The sequence below is a fragment of the Oncorhynchus gorbuscha genome, linkage group LG26, assembly GCF_021184085.1.
Source record: "Oncorhynchus gorbuscha isolate QuinsamMale2020 ecotype Even-year linkage group LG26, OgorEven_v1.0, whole genome shotgun sequence".
NCBI classification, from domain to species: domain Eukaryota; kingdom Metazoa; phylum Chordata; class Actinopteri; order Salmoniformes; family Salmonidae; genus Oncorhynchus; species Oncorhynchus gorbuscha.
In genome coordinates, this window is record NC_060198.1 from 34399063 (window position 1) to 34419577 (window position 20515).

The 20515-nt window shown below is 44.5% G+C and overlaps 1 protein-coding gene across 1 annotated transcript; it reads left to right on the forward strand.

Annotated features, from left to right (window-relative positions):
- The first annotated feature begins 932 nt into the window (after window positions 1-932).
- On the forward strand, window positions 933-18943 carry LOC124015532 (sterol regulatory element-binding protein 2-like). The gene is given in 21 exon segments (XM_046330804.1): window positions 933-1283; window positions 9569-9909; window positions 9941-10319; window positions 10522-10676; window positions 10851-11000; window positions 11232-11391; window positions 11394-11500; window positions 11779-11890; window positions 11986-12137; window positions 12264-12468; window positions 12642-12817; window positions 13006-13255; window positions 13381-13550; window positions 13677-13848; window positions 13952-14069; window positions 14173-14276; window positions 14553-14685; window positions 15254-15428; window positions 16011-16187; window positions 16282-16396; window positions 16559-18943. Coding segments are annotated over 21 exon segments (3672 nt in total). The 5' UTR covers window positions 933-1183; the 3' UTR covers window positions 16780-18943.
- Window positions 18944-20515: the final 1572 nt, after the last annotated feature.

A 20515-nucleotide genomic window follows, 5' to 3' on the forward strand; every position in this document is an offset into this window, starting at 1 on the left:
TACAGATCAACATTAACATTGAGTGCACAGAATAAATGTTAATTAATGCAAGGATGTGGATTTTAAGAAATAGTATGTCACCCTCAGCTCAGTTGACAAATCAGGGAATTAGACTTTAGGCACACACAGAAGTGACTGTTTAGTAACAGTATTGAATCAAATCAAATGTTATTTGTCACATGTGCCAAATACAACAGGTAGACCTTACAGTGAAATGCAAGCCCTTAACCAATAAAGCAGTTATATGAAAAATAGCTAAAAAATAAAATAAAAGTAACAAATAATTAAACAGCAGCAGTAAAATAACAATAGTGAGGTTATATACAGAGGGTAGCGCGGTACAGAGTAAACGTGCGGGAGCACCGGTTACTATTTCATTTACCTTGATATCACACTCCAGTCGCTTACATACCAACAGTCATGCAACAAGTAACTTTTTAAAATGAAATAAAGCAGTATTTCTTGACTTTGTTAAAAATCTGTATAAAATGTTACTTGTGTTTACAAAATGTAACTAATATATTTATTATACTTGAGGTCAGTTTCATACTAAAAACTGGATTTTTTTCACACCAACATGAGAATATTCATTTGTAATTAGTGAACTTTTAAATTATTATTGTGTAATTCATATCCTGATGGTAGGCGTAACATCTGGGGATAGCCAGAACATGAATTATGTTGTTCAGATGGGGCGGGCTCATATATAAAGTCAAATATCATTAAATATTTGTTAGGGTGAATCTCTTTGGATAGGCTCCTTTTTAAATAAATTATTGGGCGGAGTTCATGCATATTTCAAGAAAGCTTCTGATCGTTGACGTACTATCAGGCCACGGTAAAGGTGACATTTCTATTGGACAATGGTGCCTGGTCTCACGACAACAACAGCCAGGATTAAGCCTATCACGAGTCGTCCTGATTCACAAACGCTGTTTGTAAAATGACGTAAGTAGTGGAAAACAAGATGGCGACGTCTAAATTGTAAATGAGTTTATCTAAGTAGAAATCGGCCTCTGGGGCATTGTTGAGGTGTTACCTGTCCGCTGATAGTTTAATAAACGTAGAGCTAAGATAACGTCACCTTATGCGTTGTTAACGCTTCAAAGATCTCTGGACATCCTGGTTCTTTCCTTCAGCAACCTCCGGTTAAAGCTGGGGAGGCGAAGTTCTGAATTTCATTATGGACAGTAACGTTAGTGGGGAGTATATCTCGACCATGGAAAATATGGATCCGACTTTGTCAGAACTAGGGGACGAATTTACGCTGGGAGACATCGATGGTGAGTTACTATTTATGTCATAATTGATAAGAGAATATGGAATTTTTGTGTGTGTTTGTCCACGAAAGTTTGTGTCCTATTTCCGCTTTCTGACAGTATTTCGTGTCCTCGTCGCGGTAAGGCCGGGAGTCTGGTGATTTGTATCATGTGTCAAGCAAGCTCGCTTGTACATATATGTATTGCAATCGCATTTTACATCAGTGAAGATTAAGGCATATTTAAAGGGGTGGTTCGCCTACAGCACAGTGGTCATGCAACAGTTTAGTGTGTGCGTGTGAATTAACAACTCCTCAAATGTAACTGAGTGTGACTCAACTGTGAGCTGTGTCATTCAATTACCCGTAGGCAAAAAGTTACTTATACTTTCCCAATGACTTATTAGCCTAGTTTTACTTGCTTCCTATTTATCTATGTTCTTCATTACATTTTGTTCTGAGATGTTTTTTTTGTCATGCTTGTCTACCTCTTTCCTGGCTGTCATACCATTGAGGGTTTGTTCATCAATAATGGAGAAAAAAAGTGACTCCCAATGTCTATTCATAACTGGCCCATCAGTAATATCCCTTGTGTTTTTATGACGGGGAGACATGTCTGCTTCACCCTGCTCATTCATAGGCTCAGCACATTGACTCTATGGGGATAACATCACTGTTCCCATCTTATCAAAACAGCAGTTTTACCCTTGGCACACTGTGAAAGGATGGAGCTTTGTGTTACTGGTATCGTCCCGACCCTACTATCTAGAATTTTCTCCCCACAATTCCCAATGCTGCAATAGCTGCTCTGGTTACATAACCTATTTTCTCTGCTCTGAGCAGCCCTAGGAAACTGTCCCTGTTTGACAGTTTTAGTCCTTTGTGTCACAATTGTCTAGGGGCTTGGGGCTCTGTTTTGTTTTGTGCCTCTGAAAGCCAACCCCCTGTGGAGCCCGATGAAGCAGACAATTCCAATGAATGATTAATATTAGACGAGACACTTATTCATTTTTTCCGAGCCTTTTCGAATGTGAAATGGACCCTATAAGCCATTTCTTCATCAATCGACCCATACCCTCTACAGTAATGTATTATTTATTTATTTATTTATTCAACTTTTAATTTTTTTGCCCAATTTGAGACCAGGGTCTCATTCCCAATGGTGCCCTGAAAACAAACTACTCACATGATAATTCAATGCTAGCATGCTAGTAGATACCCATAGACTTCAAGTCATTACTACCTAATTGGGTGCAACCTTGTATCATAGCATTTCGTGTTATTCTATACGTAAATCTGAGTGATAACCATTTAGTATTATAGGATAATGCCATAAGTTAGAAATAGGCTATTTCAGTTTAAGGTCTAATCTTTATTACACACTAATAGATAGTATGATTATTTACGATGTTATGCTACATTTTGTTATATTACATTAGAATCCCAATGAAATAGTTGTTGTACAATATTGTACATATTGTAGGACGTATAGTATTGCACCAGTATGCCTTTACCGGTTTGGTATGATATATTACTTTCGAAATACTGGTATAATGGTTGTACAATATCATACATTTTCAACAACAGATTGGTCGTACAGTATCCAATGTTTTGAATGCACCCATAAACGGCATTCTGCACCTGTAGAATGCTGTTCATCGACTACAGCTCAGCATTTAACACCATAGTACCCTCAACTTGTCATCAAGCTCTGTGCAACTGGGTACTGGACTTCCTGACGGGCTATCCCCAGGTGGTGAGAGTAGGTAACATCTCCACCCCGCTGATCTTCAACACTGGGGCTCCACAAGGATGCATTCTGAGCCCTCCTGTACTCCCTGTTCACCCACGACTGTGTGGCCATGCACGCCTCCATCTCAATCATCAAGTTTGCGGACGACACTACTAGGCTTGATTACCAACAATGACGAGACGGCCTACAGGGAGGAGGTGAGGGCCCTCGAGTGTGGTGTCAGGAAAATAACCTCACATTCAACGTCAACAAAACAAAGGAGTTGATCGTGGACTTCAGGAAACAGCAGAGAGGAGCACCCCCCTATCCACATCGACGGGACAGTAGTGGAGAGGGTAGTACATTTTAAGTTCCTCGGCATACACATCACGGACAAACTGAATTGGTCCACCCACACAGACAGCGTTGTGAAGAAGGCACAGCAGCGCCTCTTCAACCTCAGGAGGCTGAAGAATTTTGGCTTGTCACCAAAAGCACTCAAAACTGTTACAGATGCACAATCGAGAGCATCATGTCGGGCTGTATCACCGCCTGGTACGGCAACTTCTCCGCCCACAACCGTAAGGCTGTCCAAAGGGTAGTGAGGTCTGCACAACGCATCACCGGGGGAAAACTACCTGCCCTCCAGGACACCTACACCATCCGATGTCACAGGAAGGCCATAAAGATCATCAAGGACAACAACCACCCGAGCCACTGCCTGTTCACCCCGCTATCATCCAGAAGGCGAGGTCAGTACAGGTGCATCAAAGCAGTGACCGAGAGACTGAAAAACAGCTTCTATCTCAAGGCCATCAGACTGTTAAACAGCCACCAATAACATTGAGTGGCTGCTGCCAACATACTGACTCAACTACAGCCACTTTAATAATGGAAATTGATGTAAAAAATGTATCACTAGCCACTTTAAACAATGCAACTTAATATAATGTTTACATACCCTACAATGTAGGTGTCCACCAAACTACGGCCCGCGGGCCGGATACGGCCCGTCAGCACATTAGGCCCGGCCCTCTGAACAATACCAGAGACGCTATCGAATTTTTTTCCTATTTGGCCTCCAGAAAAAAAATCCTAGGCCCGGCCCTGTCAAAGAGAGAACGGAATAATGGCGAAAAGGTTAGGTAAGAGAAAAATTGATTCAGAATGCAGGGTATTTAACCTGCAGTGGACAAACGATTATTTTTTTGTTCAATGCAAAGAAAAGGCTGTTTGTCTCATCTGTCAAGAGACGGTGGCGGTATTCAAAGAATACAATCTTCGCCGACACTATGAATCCCGTCACAAAGACAAGTACGATAGCTTGCAAGGCCAAATACGAGCAGACAAACTCTCAAAGCTAAAAAGTGGACTACTATCTCAGCAGAATACATTTGTACGCCAAGCTCAGCTGAACCAGGCATCTGTTCGGGCCAGCTTTCGGGTTGCTAAACTGATAGCAAGAAGCGGTAAGCCTTTCACTGACGGAGAGTTTGTTAAGAAATGTATGGATGCTGTCGCGGAGGAGGTGTGTCCCGAGAAGAAAGATGCATTTAATGTCGTAAGTCTGTCGGTGAGTACAATCACCAGACGCGTTGAAGAAATCGGGAGTAATGTATATGCCCAGCTGCAGCAGAAGACGAAAGAATTTGACTTTTTTTCATTAGCACTGGATGAGAGCACGGACGTGCAAGACACAGCGCAACTGCTCATTTTTATTTGTGGAGTTAGCGCAAACTTTGAGATATGCGAGGAGCTGGCAGCCCTCCAATGTCTCAAAGGGACTACAACGGGAGAGGATATTTTTGACAAAGTGTGCCAAACCATGGAGAAGTTGGACCTGGACTGGTCAAGCTAGCTAGCATCACGACTGACGGGGCTCCTAGCATGGTGGGCGAAACTCGCGGTCTAATAGGACGCATGAACCGGGAGTTGGAAAAAAGGGGTCTCACCGCCCCGCTACGAGTCCACTGCCTAATTCACCAGCAAGCACTGTGCTGCAAAGTGTTGACGTGGGATTCTGTAATGAAGGTTGTGGTGTCGTGCATAAACTTCATCAGAGCAAAGGGACTTAAACACAGGCAGTTCCAAGAATTCCTGTCTGAACTGGAGTCTACGCACGGAGATGTGCTGTACTACACAGAGGTCCGATGGCTGAGCCGGGGCAGAGTTTTGAGGCGTTTTTATGAGCTGCTACCCGAAATTAACGCATTTCTTCATTTAAAAGACAAAACGGTCCCAGAGCTGATCGACCCAGAATGGAAATGGCACCTCAGATTTTTAACAGACGTGACAGAAATACTTAACAGCCTTAACTTGCAACTACAAGGCGAGGGGAAACTCATTTGCGACATGTATTCACACATAAAAGCATTTGAGGTGAAATTAGCGCTGCTTTTGGAACAAGTGAAAAAGCGCAACTTCGTCCATCTTCCTGCTACCCAAAACCTGTCGACAGAGAACCCAGCGGTCCCGTTCCCAGCTGAAAAGTGCGTGGAAGCACTGGAAATGCTGAAGGCGGAGTTCGGTGTGCGATTCAGTGAACTACATGTTCATGCAAAATAAATCCGTCTTTTTCAGAACCCCTTTGTTGCCGACATTGATGAAGCCCAGCCTTCATATCAGTTTGAGTTGGCTGAGTTACAGAACTGTGATGTTCTGAAAGACTCATTCAAGCCCAACATTCTCATTGACTTCTATGCCGCCCTCCCAAACGACACATATCCAAACATCAAAAAACACGCAATGAAAATGTCCAGTTTTTGGCAGCACGTATATCTGCGAGAACCTTTTCTCGCATGAAACTGCTGAAAACCCCGATGAGATCAAGATTGACAGATGAACATTTGCATCAGTGCTTGAGACTGGCTGTAACTAGAATGGAACCTGATATTCAACTTCTCACCAGCCAGATGCAGGCCCACAGTTCACACTGATGAACATACATAGGTAAGCTCACTTTTCTGACTTGAATGAGTCATTCTGAGCATAAACAAATATAATCATAATAAAATCTACTGGGATAAAATCCATCTTTACAACCATACTGGTAGTGAAATGTATTGTGCTGTGTAGGTGCTGTATCACTTAGTTCAGTTTCTCAACCTGCTTCTTTTGTGGTTTTCACAGGGAAGTTGATGAGAGAGAGCTGCAAACAGCGGTGTCTACAAGCCTACTGGAACCTACAAAAGGATTATAAGGAAGGAACACAATAACTTTAAGAGACTGCTCGTATGTGTCAGAGATTCTGCTCTGACAACTGAGCTGAACTTTTATCTGTTAAGATTGTGCATGGCACGACAAAGTTAATGTTCCATGGCTTTTTTTTTCTATGAAGAACCCAGAGAGGGTTATTTAGTTATTTTTTTATTTCATTAATAGTGTTATTATTTGTTTCCTGATTTTTTTTTCTGTAAAGAACCTGGAAAGGGTTATTTGGTAATGTGTGGCTTTCTGGAAAACAATAAATTTTTTAAGCTCCCCTACGATCGTCACAGTTTTTCTGTTACAAACTGACACCGGCCCCCCATCAGAGAAGGGAAAAGTTATGTGGCCCTCACAGGAAAAAGTTTGGGGACCCCTGCCCTACATTATTCATCTCATATGTATATACTGAAATTAAGTGAATTGCAGGAATTGAGGTCCAGCTGACCTTCTGATAAAGGATGCAGTGATATTAAACCTGTCACCTGTGATAAAGCGAAGCAGGCTATGGTACACTGCATCCAAGGGTTTTAGAGTTGTGGCTGCTGCGTTTTGATGAATGGTGTCCCCATAATCATAAATGGGAGGACGATGCATTTATTGGCCTAGGTGTCTAGCCTTTCTTTATCGCAAGTGTGAGTTCAAGGTTGCAGCCCCTCATTGATAAAAGTGTGAATATTCTTTAACCCCGATTCTTCTAGCATTGTTATCTATACATAGGTCCCTACAGGACACTTTTTCCTCCTGTCACAGTGGAATCTATAAGACCATTCCAAAGTCCTTTGAAGCCCATACTCTGGACATGCTTTCTGTATACGGTGACATGTCTTAGACGTTGTCATTAGAGAAGGGATTTTGGCAGTATTTCTAACAGCAGCAGTTATAAACTGGATAAAATTATTTTAGCAAATGTAAAGCTGTTATTTGAGTTATGAGAAACTCTTCTCATTGATTACAGGCCTGTTATGCACCCCAGACAATGGTAAACCACATGAGAACATGTAGCCTACCTCTGGATTTGAGAGATGGCATGCCAGCATGGTTGTGACGTTGTGGTCTTACGATAAATGGACAAGAGTTAAACGCACCCTGCAGTAGACTACTTTAGAAACTGTTTCAACATGTAGGCTACTCTCATTTCTTGCAATACCGGTTTGAAACTACTAGTTTTCTTTAGCATATGTAACTCCACAGCTCTTATCAGTACCGCCGTCCACAATCAAGACCTACTCCACCAGTAGCTGAAGTAATGTTCTTACCAGGATGCTCTTTTACCTCGTTCTCAGGACATCTGTACTAGATTACCATGTTATTTGTCAGGGCTAGTTGTTTGAAGTCTTTCCTATAAGCACTAGCTGGCTGGCGCTCTCTTCCTTGACTCTGTGCCGGAACAGTAGCAGTGTATCGAACCAAGGCCACCACTCCATAAACCTCTTAATTCCTTCAGTGACCTTGCTCTGGCAGTAAACAGCATTGTCAATGTTGTAAGTCTCTTCTAGAGGTCACTGTGGAATCGCCTCTTTCCTGTGTTCTCTTCACTCAAGGCCAATTTCTAATACAGGTTAATAATCTTCAGTGCCTTCAGAAAGTATTCACACCCCTTTGCTTTTTCCACAGTTTGTTTTTTATAACAGCCTGAATTTAAAATGGATTCAATTTAGATCTTGTGTCACTGGCCTACACACAATACCCCATAATGTCAAAGTGGAATTATGTTGTTGTTTTTTTTAAGCTGAAATGTCTTAAGTCAATAACTATTCAACCCTTTGTTATGGTAAGCCTAAATAAGTTCAGGAGTAAAATTTGCTTAACAAATCACATACTTTTAATCGACTGTGCAATAATAGTGTTTAACATGATTTTTGAACGACTACTTCATCTCTGTACACCACACACATAATTTTCTGTAAGGTCCCTCAGTTGAGCAGTGAATTTCAAAACACCAATTCAACCACAAAGACCAGGGAGGTTTTCCAATGCCTTGCGAAGGACAGCTATTGGTATACATTTTTTTTTAAATACATTGAATATCCCTTTGAGCATGGTGAAATTCTAATTACACTTTAATTACATGAGGCCAATGGTGACTTTAAAACAGTTACAGAGTTGAATGTCTGATAGGAGAACACTGAGCATGAATCAACAACAGTAGTTACTTCACAATACTAACCTAAATGACAGTGTGAGAAGTAAGAAGTCTGTACATCACTGAGTACCATTCTTCATATTTTCAAGCATGGTGGTGGCTGCATCATGTTATGGGTATGCTTGTCATTGGCAATAACTAAACACAATGGAGCTATGCACAGGCAAAATCCTAGAGGAAAAACAGGTTCAGTCTGCTTTCCAACAGACACTAGGAGACAAATTCACCTTTCAGCAGGACAATAACCTGAAACACAAGGATCACTCACATAAGAGGACAAAACTGAAAAAATGTCAGATGAAACTGCAGTTCCTCACAATAAAATGACAAATCTTAATAAAGATTGTTATAATTTTTTTAAACTATACGACATTAAAACAAATCATTTTGGGCAGTGGTAGGAACTCCAGGTCCAATTCATTAAGCCGTTAAAGTCCCGAGTTGTGGATCTGCCCTTGTGACAGATTGTACGGCCCAGTACATCACTGGGGCCAAGCTTCCTGACACCCAGGACCTAATATACTAGGCAGTGTCAGAGGAAGGCCCAAAAAATGGTCTGACTCCAGTCATCCAAGTCACAGACGGTTCTCTCTGCTACCGCACGGCAACCGGTACCGGAGCGCCAAGTCTAGGACCAAAAGGCTTCTTAACAGCTTCTACCCCCAAGCCATAAGGCTGCTGAACAACTAATCAAATGGCCACCTGGGCTATTTACATTGACCCCTCCCCCCTATATACACTGTTGCTACTCACTGTTTATCTATTCATAGTCACTTTACAAATTACCTCTACTAACCTGTACCCCTTTCACATTGACTCGGAACCCCCTGTATATTGTTTCGTTATTGTTATGTACATTTCTTGTTACTTTTTGATTTGTTTTACTTTAGTTAGTAAATATCTTATTAACTCTCTATTTCTTGAACTACATTGTTGGTTAAGAGCTTGTAAGTAAGCATTTCACTGTAAGGTCTATATACCTGCTGTATTCTGCAAGTGACAAATAATATTTGATTGCAACAATGAAGCTCTACCTCCATTAGAGGGCCATATTAACAAATGGATTGTGTCTAATAAGCCAATTTTATGCTAACCTATGTAAAGTCAAATTTGTTGTCTATTCAATCAATTGCCATTGCACATGATTTTATGGCTAAGAATAAACTGCATTTTTAGCTCACCCACAACCAGAGACTCATGAACCCCTTGAATTATTCTCTCTCCTCAGAGATGCTCCAGTTCGTCAGCAACCAGGTGGGGGACTTCCCCGACCTCTTTGAGGACCAGATGTCCTCAGCAGGCTCCCTACAGAACGGTGCTGGGGCCACCCCACTCCCAACCCCTCAAGCCCCACAGACACCCCAGACCACTACCACAGTTTACCAGCACAGCAACGTGACCCTCACCCCCACCCAAACACTGGCCCAACAGTCCCTGCCCCTCACCCCACCACAGACCCCAGTCCAGACGTTCTCTTCAGGGCAGCATCAGATCCGCGCCCCTCCCCTGCTCCAGCCCCGGCCCCAGATGCAGGCCATCCAGCCCCAGATGCAGGCCATCCAGCCCCAGATGCCCAGATGCAGCCCATCCAGCCATCCAGCCCCAGATGCAGGCCATCCAGCCCCAGATGCAGGCCATCCAGCCCCAGATGCAGGCCATCCAGCCCCAAATGCAGGCCATCCAGCCCCAAATGCAGGCCATCCAGCCCCAAATGCAGGCCATCCAGCCCCAAATGCAGGCCATCCAACCCCAGATGCAGGCCATCCAGCCCCAGCAGCAACCCACCATCCAGGTCCACAGCCAGAGCATCCCCATGCAGGCGCATAGCTTCCCTGTGCACACCCTGGTCCAGACCCACAACCAGGCTCTGCCCATCCAGTCCCAGGCCCAGACGGTGATGATCACATCTAGCGGTGGCCAGTCCCGCTTCATCCAGAACCCTGTCATCTGCCACCAGAGTCCCACTACAAGCTTCCAAGGTTAGAGCAATTTTATTTTTTTTATTTTATTTTTTTACACTGAAAAGATTTGTTCACTGGGAATCGGTGGTTATGCATTAGAAATGCACTTAAAGATGGTTATCATGTGAAATTATTCAGAGTCCTACATGCTTTTCTATATGAATGGTGGGTGCCCTTTGACAATGTATCCATACTACATACCTCTCTTTTTTTCCCACAGTCCTCCAACCGCAGATGCAGAGCATAATGACATCACCACAGGTTCAACCCATGACCATCCAGCACCAGAGACTACTGCAGACGGGCCAGACCATCCAGACTCTCTCCACCGCGCCTACAGTCCACACCATGCAACAGCAGGTTCAACAGCTACCCGTGAGTGTCAAGCTTCATACTTTACAATGTTTGAGTCCCTAATCAAAACTAGCTGCGTCCAATCTTTATAAAGTCTCTCTAAATACGTGCAGATCCTAGCATGGTGTAACGATAGACCTTGTTGTGTATGGCATCACTGGTTGTAACTGTTCCAGTGTCCCTGGTCTCTCTCAGCTTCTGGTCCACCAGCCTCAGATTCTGAAGACAGAGAATCTGGTTCTGACCACCCTGAAGCCTGATGGGACACAGGTTCTGTCCACCATGCAGAACCCTGGGATCACCACCTTGACCCATCCTATCCAGACACAGACTCTACAGGTACCAGTAGGTCTCTATACTATCTGTCTGCTTCACCCTCTCCCGTTCTTTTCTCTCTGTTCAGGGTCTAATGGGGATGGTCACATAGACCCCGATTAAACCGGAACTTGGACTGAAAAGGACTTTAGATAAAGATGACCAGAGAATTCAATTGAATATGCTTCTCTGCTCTGTCCCCCTTGGTATCTTATCTGTGTCATATTTCACCACTGACTTTTACCTTAACTCTTCCCTCAGACTCTGATGGGCAGTAACATCCTGACCACTGTGCCTGTCATGATGGGGGGCGGAGACAAGCTGCCAATCAAACAGCTGTCGTCAGGCACCTCCCACTGTGTAGGTGGGAACAGGCAGGTGATGGACCACGGGATGGTGATGGGTCCAGGGGGGGTGATGAAGGAGGGGAGAGGAGAACCACCCACAACATCATCGAGAAGAGGTACCGCTCCTCCATCAATGACAAGATCCTGGAGCTGAGGGACCTGGTCATGGGCGGCGACGCCAAGGTCAGGAAAACCAAGTGATACAATAATCCAATATTGACTATCTTTGACCTTACAGGAACAGTGGGTTTAGTTTTATTTTGTGGTCCAAGTCCGATAGAAACTTAGAGGAGCATGCTAGAATAATTTGAATGTTTCACAGGTGTCAAACTTAATTAGGCTATAAAACCACAGATTCTTGGTATTTCCTAGAGTACATAGAAGTCAGAGGAATGGAGTTGTACGTATAGGGCACTCTCACCAAATGTGCACTGACACATTGCTAATGTGTTTGTACGCAGATGCACAAGTCAGGAGTGCTGAGGAAAGCCATCGACTACATCAAATACCTGCAGCAGGTCAACCACAAACTACGGCAGGAGAACCTGGCCCACAAGATGAACAGCAAGAACAGTAAGTCCCCCATTTATTACTAGTTAATCCATCACAACTTCAGTTCATGAACGGGCCATAATGCATTGGGCTCTCTCCCACTTCCGCTCTGTCAGAGTCTGTGGTGCTGTCTGATGATGTGGAGATGAAACCAGAGATGCTGATGATGTCACCTCCAGCATCAGAGTCTGGTTCAGGATCTCCTCGTGAGTTCTCTCCATACTGCATCGACTCAGAGCCTGGCAGTCCCTTACTGGAACATGAGCAGGTACTGTGATGATGATAGCCAAGGAACTGTGATGTTTTTGTTGTTGTGGAAATTGTTTGGATTGAATGTTGCGAAGGTTGAACACTTACATAGTAGTTGAACTATTCTCTCGCTCTCTCCTCTCAGGTGAAGAGTGAGCCTGGCTCACCCTCTTCCGTGGGTGTGATGGATCGCTCTCGTCTCCTCCTCTGTGCCCTCACCTTCTTCTGCCTTTCCCTCAACCCCCTGCCCTCTCTCCTGGGATCTGAGGCCCAGAGCAGCTCTGGCTTGACCTCTGCACACAGAGCCTCCAGGACACTGTTCTCATTACCCAGCCAGACCCACAACTTTGGTCAGCCCCTTAGTTGACCCTTACACTGACCATACAAGTCCTATTGCATTCACGATAGATTATTATAGTCAAAGTCATTATTATTCTTAACAGTAAGAGTTCCCGGTTGGGAGTTGTTTTGAGGATGTATTGGACTTTATGTATCTTATACTGACTCCCTCTCTTTCCCACAGCGACCTGGCTTTGGTGCCTGTTGCCATGGTTGACGGTGTGGATGTTGAGCGGTGTTGGGGCAGTGTGGGGCTGTGTTAGGGTCCTCTACCTCTGGGAACCTGTCACCCCCCTCCACTCACCCAAATCCGTCTCCTTCTGGAGGCAGCGTAAACAAGCAGACCTACATCTCAACAGAGTGAGTTCACATCCCTTTATGTCTGAAGGATTTTCCCCTACTTATTGTTTTTCTCTGTACCTGTGTTTGATTATCTCCTTTTAACTGGTGCCCTGATTGGGTAAAACCATCTTTCTGTGTCTATAGGTACATGAATGCCAAGTTCCATAAGTATTCTTATAGATTTTCCCACCTCTCCACTCCTACAGGGTGACTATACAGCAGCTATGGCCAGTTTGAAAACCTGCCTGTCAGTCTTGACCAGAGCCCTGCCCACCACCAGTTGGGACCTCCTCTTCTCACTCTCCTGGAACCTGATTCGCTACTGTCTGCATCACCCCACCCCTCTGGGCTGGCTGGTTCGCCAGGTTGGTGAGAAGCAAAAGGGGGAGGAGTCCAAGACCAGCTCCCGGGACGCAGCTCTGGTCTACCATAGGCTGAGCCAGCTGCAGCTCACAGGTGACTACACTGAATAGTCTAGAACGTTGAGCCTAGGTCCGTATCATTAGTCATTGTAAACACGATAACATAACACAGTAGTACCCCATCCTCTGTCTGGAACTTCTCTCTCTCTCTGTGTGTAGGGAAGCTTCCCCAGCGCAGTGGCCTGTGGGCTCTGTCTCTGTCTATGAGTGCCGTCAACCTCAGTGAGAGCGCCCAAAGCAAGATGGCCCCTGCCCAGCAGGCCCAGATCTATGTCACCGCGGCAACAGCTCTGCGCACTGTACTGGGCCACCACCTCTCCTGCCTGCCTGTGAGTGTCTCAGGGCATCCCTCCATCCTCCATTACTAACCCTCCACATCCCTCCATTACTGCTATGGTAATGATATCTCTGATACTATCCACTCACTCATCTTTCCCCACATGTCTGTGTCCCAGGGTTACCTGTTGAGCTGTGCTGAGGGTGTGGCCAGCCAATCAGACTCCAAGCCCATCCCTGACTGTCTGCACTGGCTCTTCACCCCATTGGGCAGGCAGTTCTTCCTCAGCTGTGATTGGTCTGTGAAGTCTGAGAGCAGAGAGGGTGTGTACACTTCCCAGAGAGACCCAGGTATGAACAATAAAGTCGATGGAAGAGCTAATAGTGTATACATAAATGCCCTCATGCAACAATTAGGCTTTTTAATGATCTTTCTTTCTCTCTCTTCCTTTAGCTGACCCCATCGCCCAGCTGCATCGTTGTTTCTGTGAGAAGCTGCTGGAGAGAGCTGTGCACTCCCTCATCCAGCCCCACGCTGACAGGGAGGCAGGCAAGCCCAAGAACGACTCGGGGTAAGGCCAGGATCCTCGGTGCCCAGTCACTTTCCTGTTTACCTATGCAAATTGTTTACTTTACTTAGTTTACTTTTCTTCACTCTCACTCTCTGTCTCTCAGGGAGTTTTCCAGTGCCTTGGAGTTTCTCCACCTATTGAACAGCTGCACAGAGGAGTCCTCTTCTCCTCCCTTCCCAGCCCCACCTAATCACACCACCATGCCAGGTACTGGAATGCACACGTTAGTGTGAACCACACCATGCTCTGTGTGGGACAGATTTCTTTACAGATTTCTCCCATCTTTGTTTCCTACGAGATGATCTGATGCTGTGAATGTGTATAGAATTTTTGTTCTTCTCATATGTATCTTGAACACTGAAGATAAACTCTTTATGATTAACATAATTGACTTATTCAATATAACATGTGAACAATTTTTGCTAGACCCCTTGATGCCACAGTTGAAGTCTAATGTTGTCATGTAATCTCTTCTCTGCTTAGTGGCAGACCCAGTGAGTCGCTGGTGGGCATTGGTCCTAAAGGCTGCTGCCCATTGGCTGCAAGGAGATGATGTCGCTGTGAGGTCACTGCTGGCAGAGGCAGAGCGCATGCCCAGAGCTCTCCATACCCTCGAGTCAGTATACTCTATGTTGTCTGTGTTTTTTATTAGTCGTAAGTACAGGATATGCCTGGTATACACAGTCCAAAGAAATAGTTACCTGCAGGTTCCTTCTGGACAATACAACAATAACAAATAAGAAAATATAAGAACAGGAACATAAAGTAAATGGCTCAGTAGAATAGAATAAACATTTTAGTATAATACAGGAAGGTACAATTTAGTCCAATATTTATACATGTTTTGGGGAAGGGAAGATTGGGGGGCAAGTGTTTAGTTTGTGGAGTATTTAGTAATCTTAAGAGTCTGGTAACATTGGTTGTGTGCTAAGGTGTGGAGTATAAGAGCAGGTGGTCTCTGAGCCTGTTGGTATCAGACCTCATGCTCTAATACCGTCTGCCTGACAGTAACGTAGTGAAGAGCTCGTGGCTGGAGTACGTGGGGTCCTTGATGATGTTGCGGGTCTTCTTCATGCACCGTTTTCAGTAGATGTCTTGGAAGTGTGGGAGCAGGATCCCAGTGATGTATGTAAAGGACATTAGAAGCATTGCCATAATCCTATGTTTTCCCTGTCATCCTGCAGTCATCCGTTGCCCAAGGCTGTGCTGCTGCTGTGTAAGGCGGTGCAGATGAGCCTGTCTCCTCTGAAGGGAGAGGGGGCGGTGGCCTGTCTGTCTCACTGCGACAGGGCCAGCAGCTACCTGCGCACCAGCATCTCTGTTCCCCTGTCCGCCCAGTCTGGAAATGGGCTCAACAAGGTACTCTCCCAAAATGCGGGTGTTTAGGATGCAAGTGAATATATATATATATATATATATATATATATATATATATATATATATATATATATACTCTCTGTGATTTTCTAGTTGAACCAACTCTAACCTTTGTGTATATACATGCAGTAAAGGTTGTAATGGAGCTTGGTTGATTCACAGTGTCCATTGGTCATGTTACACACGCACACACTGTGAACAAACATATACTGCACACGGTGACCGTTGCATGGGTGCTCGTTTGACTCACAAATGCACCGGTACAAGCTGACTCTAGCTAGGTATAGTAGTAGTGCGTGGGTGGTAGGGGGTGGCTGTGGTGCATTGTAGTTGCATTGCATGATCCTGCAGCCCAGTGCAATGTGTCTGCAGTGCAGTACAGGGGCCTCCCAAATCTGCAGGCACCTGCAACACACCATATCCAGGTCGAGACACTGCTTACGGTGCATGTACTGTCCCATATGACTCTCTTAGTTTCCATAACTCATTGTGTAGTCATTTATTACGTACTTCAACACCCCCCCCCCCCTTCCTCTGCCTTCCTGTTGTCTTTCCTATACCAAGGGGGTGGAGCTCCTGGTGTGTGACCTCTTGCTGACCCTCAGGACCAGCCTATGGCAAAGAGGAAGCAGCAGCAATGGGGAGCCAGGCCCCGCCCCTGGCTCCCAATTGGCTGGATTCCAGCGGGACCTGAGTTCATTGCGAAGGCTGGGCCAATGCTACAGACAGGCACAACACAAGGTAACTAGGGCTTCAGACCTGCTGAATTATTCATGGTTAATTCATGGCTATCTGTGGTGTAATTACGTATGTGCCCCCTCTTGTCCTCCCCCAGGTGTTCCTGCATGAGACCACAGTGAGGCTGATGGCTGGAGCCAGTCCCACCCGCACACACCAGCTACTGGAGCACAGCCTCCGACGCAGGACCAACAACCCTGGGTACACCACGGGTAAGGACACACACACTTCAATTATTATCATGAATAATACCATTTTAAGTTGATATCAAATGTGTTTTTGATGTCAAATTAACACAAATGTAGTGCTTTCCTCACAAATGTACTGACCTTTCTTCACTTTTTCCTCCTCCCCTCTTCTCCTCCGCCCTGCAGCAGAGGGTGACTGTGTTCTGGGTGAGCGTGAAAGGGCTCATGCCATCCTGCTGGCGTGCCGCCACCTACCCTTACCCTTGCTGACCCCACCAGGGCACCGCGCCCGCCTACTGGCCGAGGCCAAGCGCACCCTTGAGCGTGTGGGTGACCGCCGCTCCCTACAGGACTGCCAGCAGATCCTGCTCCGCCTCAGTGGGGGCACCACCATCGCGGCCTCCTGATGATTCCCCCTGCAGACAGATCTCAGATCAGTTAGACCCACACACGTTAACGCTGACTTGTGATCTACTCACTCAGAGTACTGATCAGTGGTCAGTGATAAGTTATTCTCCACCACATATTATAAATTAGCCCACTTGTACAGATCCCAGAACAGTCACACAACCCTACAGACATATCACTGATAAATTACTAGTCAGCCATTTCCACACAGCATCTAATTGTCAACTACGCAAACAGTCGTATCTCATGGACATATCACAGTCCAGGAGAGATGCCAAAAGGGACCTTCAATCTTCACACTGCCAACCTGAACATTGACTACTGTTAACGTTCTGGCAGTGTCATATTTACTCTCACACATGCCTAACGCACCCCATATACTCACAGAAGGAGATTGTATATAATGCAGTCCATACACTGGACATGGTTTCTCACATGCTAACACTGTAACGTTGCTAACACTGCTTAGCGTAGAGAGAATCTGCTTATAGGCCCCAAAGGGAAAAAGGACCAAAATGGCTGCCATTGGGTCTCATCCACATACAATTAAGTCTCTCTCGTTGCTTGGCTAATTAGCCAACAGTTATTTTGAGTTGTGCCCTGCGATGAATGGACCTTCATCTACAAGAGGTTGTGCTCGTCGTGTCTGAAGCTTTATGACAGAGCTGTAATGTCACAGGTAGATGACGGGCTGCACATGCACTGGCATTCCACAAGTTCTAGATGCTAAAATGTCATGTGCGTTCAAGCTTCGCAAAGATACATTTAAAATGTATGTATTTTTGACAGCCCAATACAATAGCTCAACGCAAAGAGACCGACTGTGGCTTCAGTGCATTCTGGCTTTGATAGTCTCCCTCTAGCCTCTACTGTACAATGCAAAATAACTTGCTTCTCACAGTACAGTGCAGAGTAGTATCTATTTATATCTACCTCATTGACTGTACAATGCCAGTGTACTCAAGCGCAATATACTGTAGTACCACACCAGTTGGCATGGTGACAGTTGACAGTAGTCGTACAGTACACAAAGCAGCTTTATTTAGACTCAGCAGTGCAGTGCAATATTAATGGGCCAGCACTGTAAAAGTGCCATTCGTTTTACAATAAGAAAACAGGTTCATGTATTGGAAAGAGTCAACGTAAATGGAAAATCAAAGCCCAATTCTTTATACAAGTTTTATATATACATGCATACACAGTATCACAGTCATGATTGTATATAGGTTGTACAATCTGTAGCCATGTAGAGACAGCAGTCTTGAATAGAATGAAGCAGGATGTTCTTATGTATGTGAGAGGGGAGAATAATGGGTAGAAAGAAGGTATCATCAACTCTGTAGGAAGGTTAAATGGTTTGTGTGTTGGCCACCAGCCAGGGGCCAGAGTGAGTTGACTATGTTATTGACCAAACAGTTCAGTCACTGTCACTAAGGTTGATTCTGACCAATCTGATTGGGAAGCTCTCAAGCATAATGGCCTTGATGTAGTTAACAATTATTTTATGTTTTCAGTGTCCGAGCTATCCTCGTGGAATCTGTCCAATTGCTTGTAATTTTGTCTGTTGGCTAGACTTTGTCACTTTTGTCATTCTCATCTTTGTGTTCTGATTTTCTTATTTAATGGCTGTAATATTATACATGCTCAGTTTTTTTTTGAGCAATCTTGTTTTATATTGTCAAGGCAACCTAGGGATATAAACTGTTGGAGTGTGAAGGAGTGACTTTTTTTTTTTTTTTGATGAGGATAATTGAGTTATCCTAATATTTTATGCAGGAAGTACTGTTGTCCAAGACATTAGTATGACAGTTTTATAGGGCATCATTATTTGGCACATTGTAGTGTTTTTGACATGAACTCCAATGCACAGAAATGTGTTAATACACTTTACCCTAATATGAGAAGGACCGACTGTATGTCTTCCAGTTCAACCCAGCTATATTCACCGCTGGTGTCAATTTACCCAACCATGTCCCTTGTATCTGCACCGTTATTTCAGATTGAATTCATCACACTGGTTAGTGTGGTCTAGTAAGTGCTGCACAACCAACCATCTGCAGTGAATGGACATACTACGATTTATAATGTTACAAAATATCTCATCTAATGTTTTCCCTTCTATGTATTGTTTTTTGGATTTGTTTTAATAAAAGATGAATGTGGGCAGCATGTGTGTTTGTCTTATTTTTAAGTTGCTATAAATGTGAACCAGTAGGGATGCTATAGTAAAAATGTTTCCACAAGATGTTTTTTAGACAGAACATTCTTAAAGTAATGTTAGTGGTCTGCATTACGCTCCCACACTCATCTTGATCCTTATTAGGTGTTTTCACTGGAGCTAGCGACTGGGCTGGTCAACAAAACTACACTGGTACTGTTTATCCACCTGAAGGTGGGGGAAGAAGACCACCCACACTTTACTATACTAGTCTCTATTCCTGTTTCCTTGGCTAGTTGCTGGTTCTTTCTCTCTGCCCCTCGGCTCTCTTCCTCAGTCCCTGGCCTTATTATTGAATCAATGATGTACAGTTTCATTTTAGGTACACTTCAACTATGACAGACAAATTAGAGAAAAAAAATCCAGAAAATAACATTGTAGGATTTTTAATGAATTTATTTGCAAATTATGGTGGAAAATAAGTATTTGGTCAATAACAAAAGTTTCTCAATACTTTATTATATACCCTTTGTTGGCTATGACAGAGGTCAAACGTTTTCTGTAAGTTTTCACACACTGTTGCTGGTATTTTGGCCCATTCCTCCATGCAGATCTCCTCTAGAGCAGTGATGTTTTGGGGCTGTTGCTGAGCAACACGGACTTTCAACTCCCTCCAAAGATTTTCTATGGGGTTGAGATCTGGAGACTGGCTAGGCCACTCCAGGACCTTGAAATGGTTCTTACGAAGCCACTCCTTCGTTGCCCGGGCGGTGTGTTTGGGATCATTGTCATGCTGAAAGACCTAGCCACGTTTCATCTTCAATGCCCTTGCTGATCGAAGGAGGTTTTCACTCAAAATCTCAAGATACATGGCACCATTCATTCTTTCCTTTACATGTCCTGGTCCCTTTGCAGAAAAACAGCCCCAAAGCATGATGTTTCCACCCCCATGCTTCACAGTAGGTATGGTGTTCTTTGGATGCAACTCAGCATTCTTTGTCCTCGAGTTGAGTTTTTACCAAAATGTTATATTTTGGTTTCATCTGACCACATGACATTCTCACAATCTTCTTCTGGATCATCCAAATGCTCTCGAGCAAATTTCAGATGGGCCTGAACATGTACTGGCTTAAGCAGGGGGACACGTCTGGCACTGCACGATTTGAATCCCTGGCGGCGTGGTGTGTTACTGTAACAGTATAATTTTAAACCGTCCCCTCGCCCATACACGGGCGCGAACCAGGGACCTTCTGCACACATCAACAACAGTCACCCACAAAGCATCGTTACCCATCGCTCCACAAAAGCCACGGCCCTTGCAGAGCAAGGGGAACTACTACTTCAAGGTCTCAGAGCAAGTGACGTAACCGATTGAAACGCTATTTAGCGCACACCGCTAACTAAGCTAGCCGTTTCACATCCGTTACATTACTGATGGTAGGCTTTGTTACTTTGGTCCCAGCAGCTCATTCACTAGGTCCCCCCCGTGTGGTTCTGGGATTTTTTCTCACCGTTCTTGTGATCATTTTGACCCCACGGGGTGAGATCTTGCGTGGAGCCCCAGATCGAGGGAGATT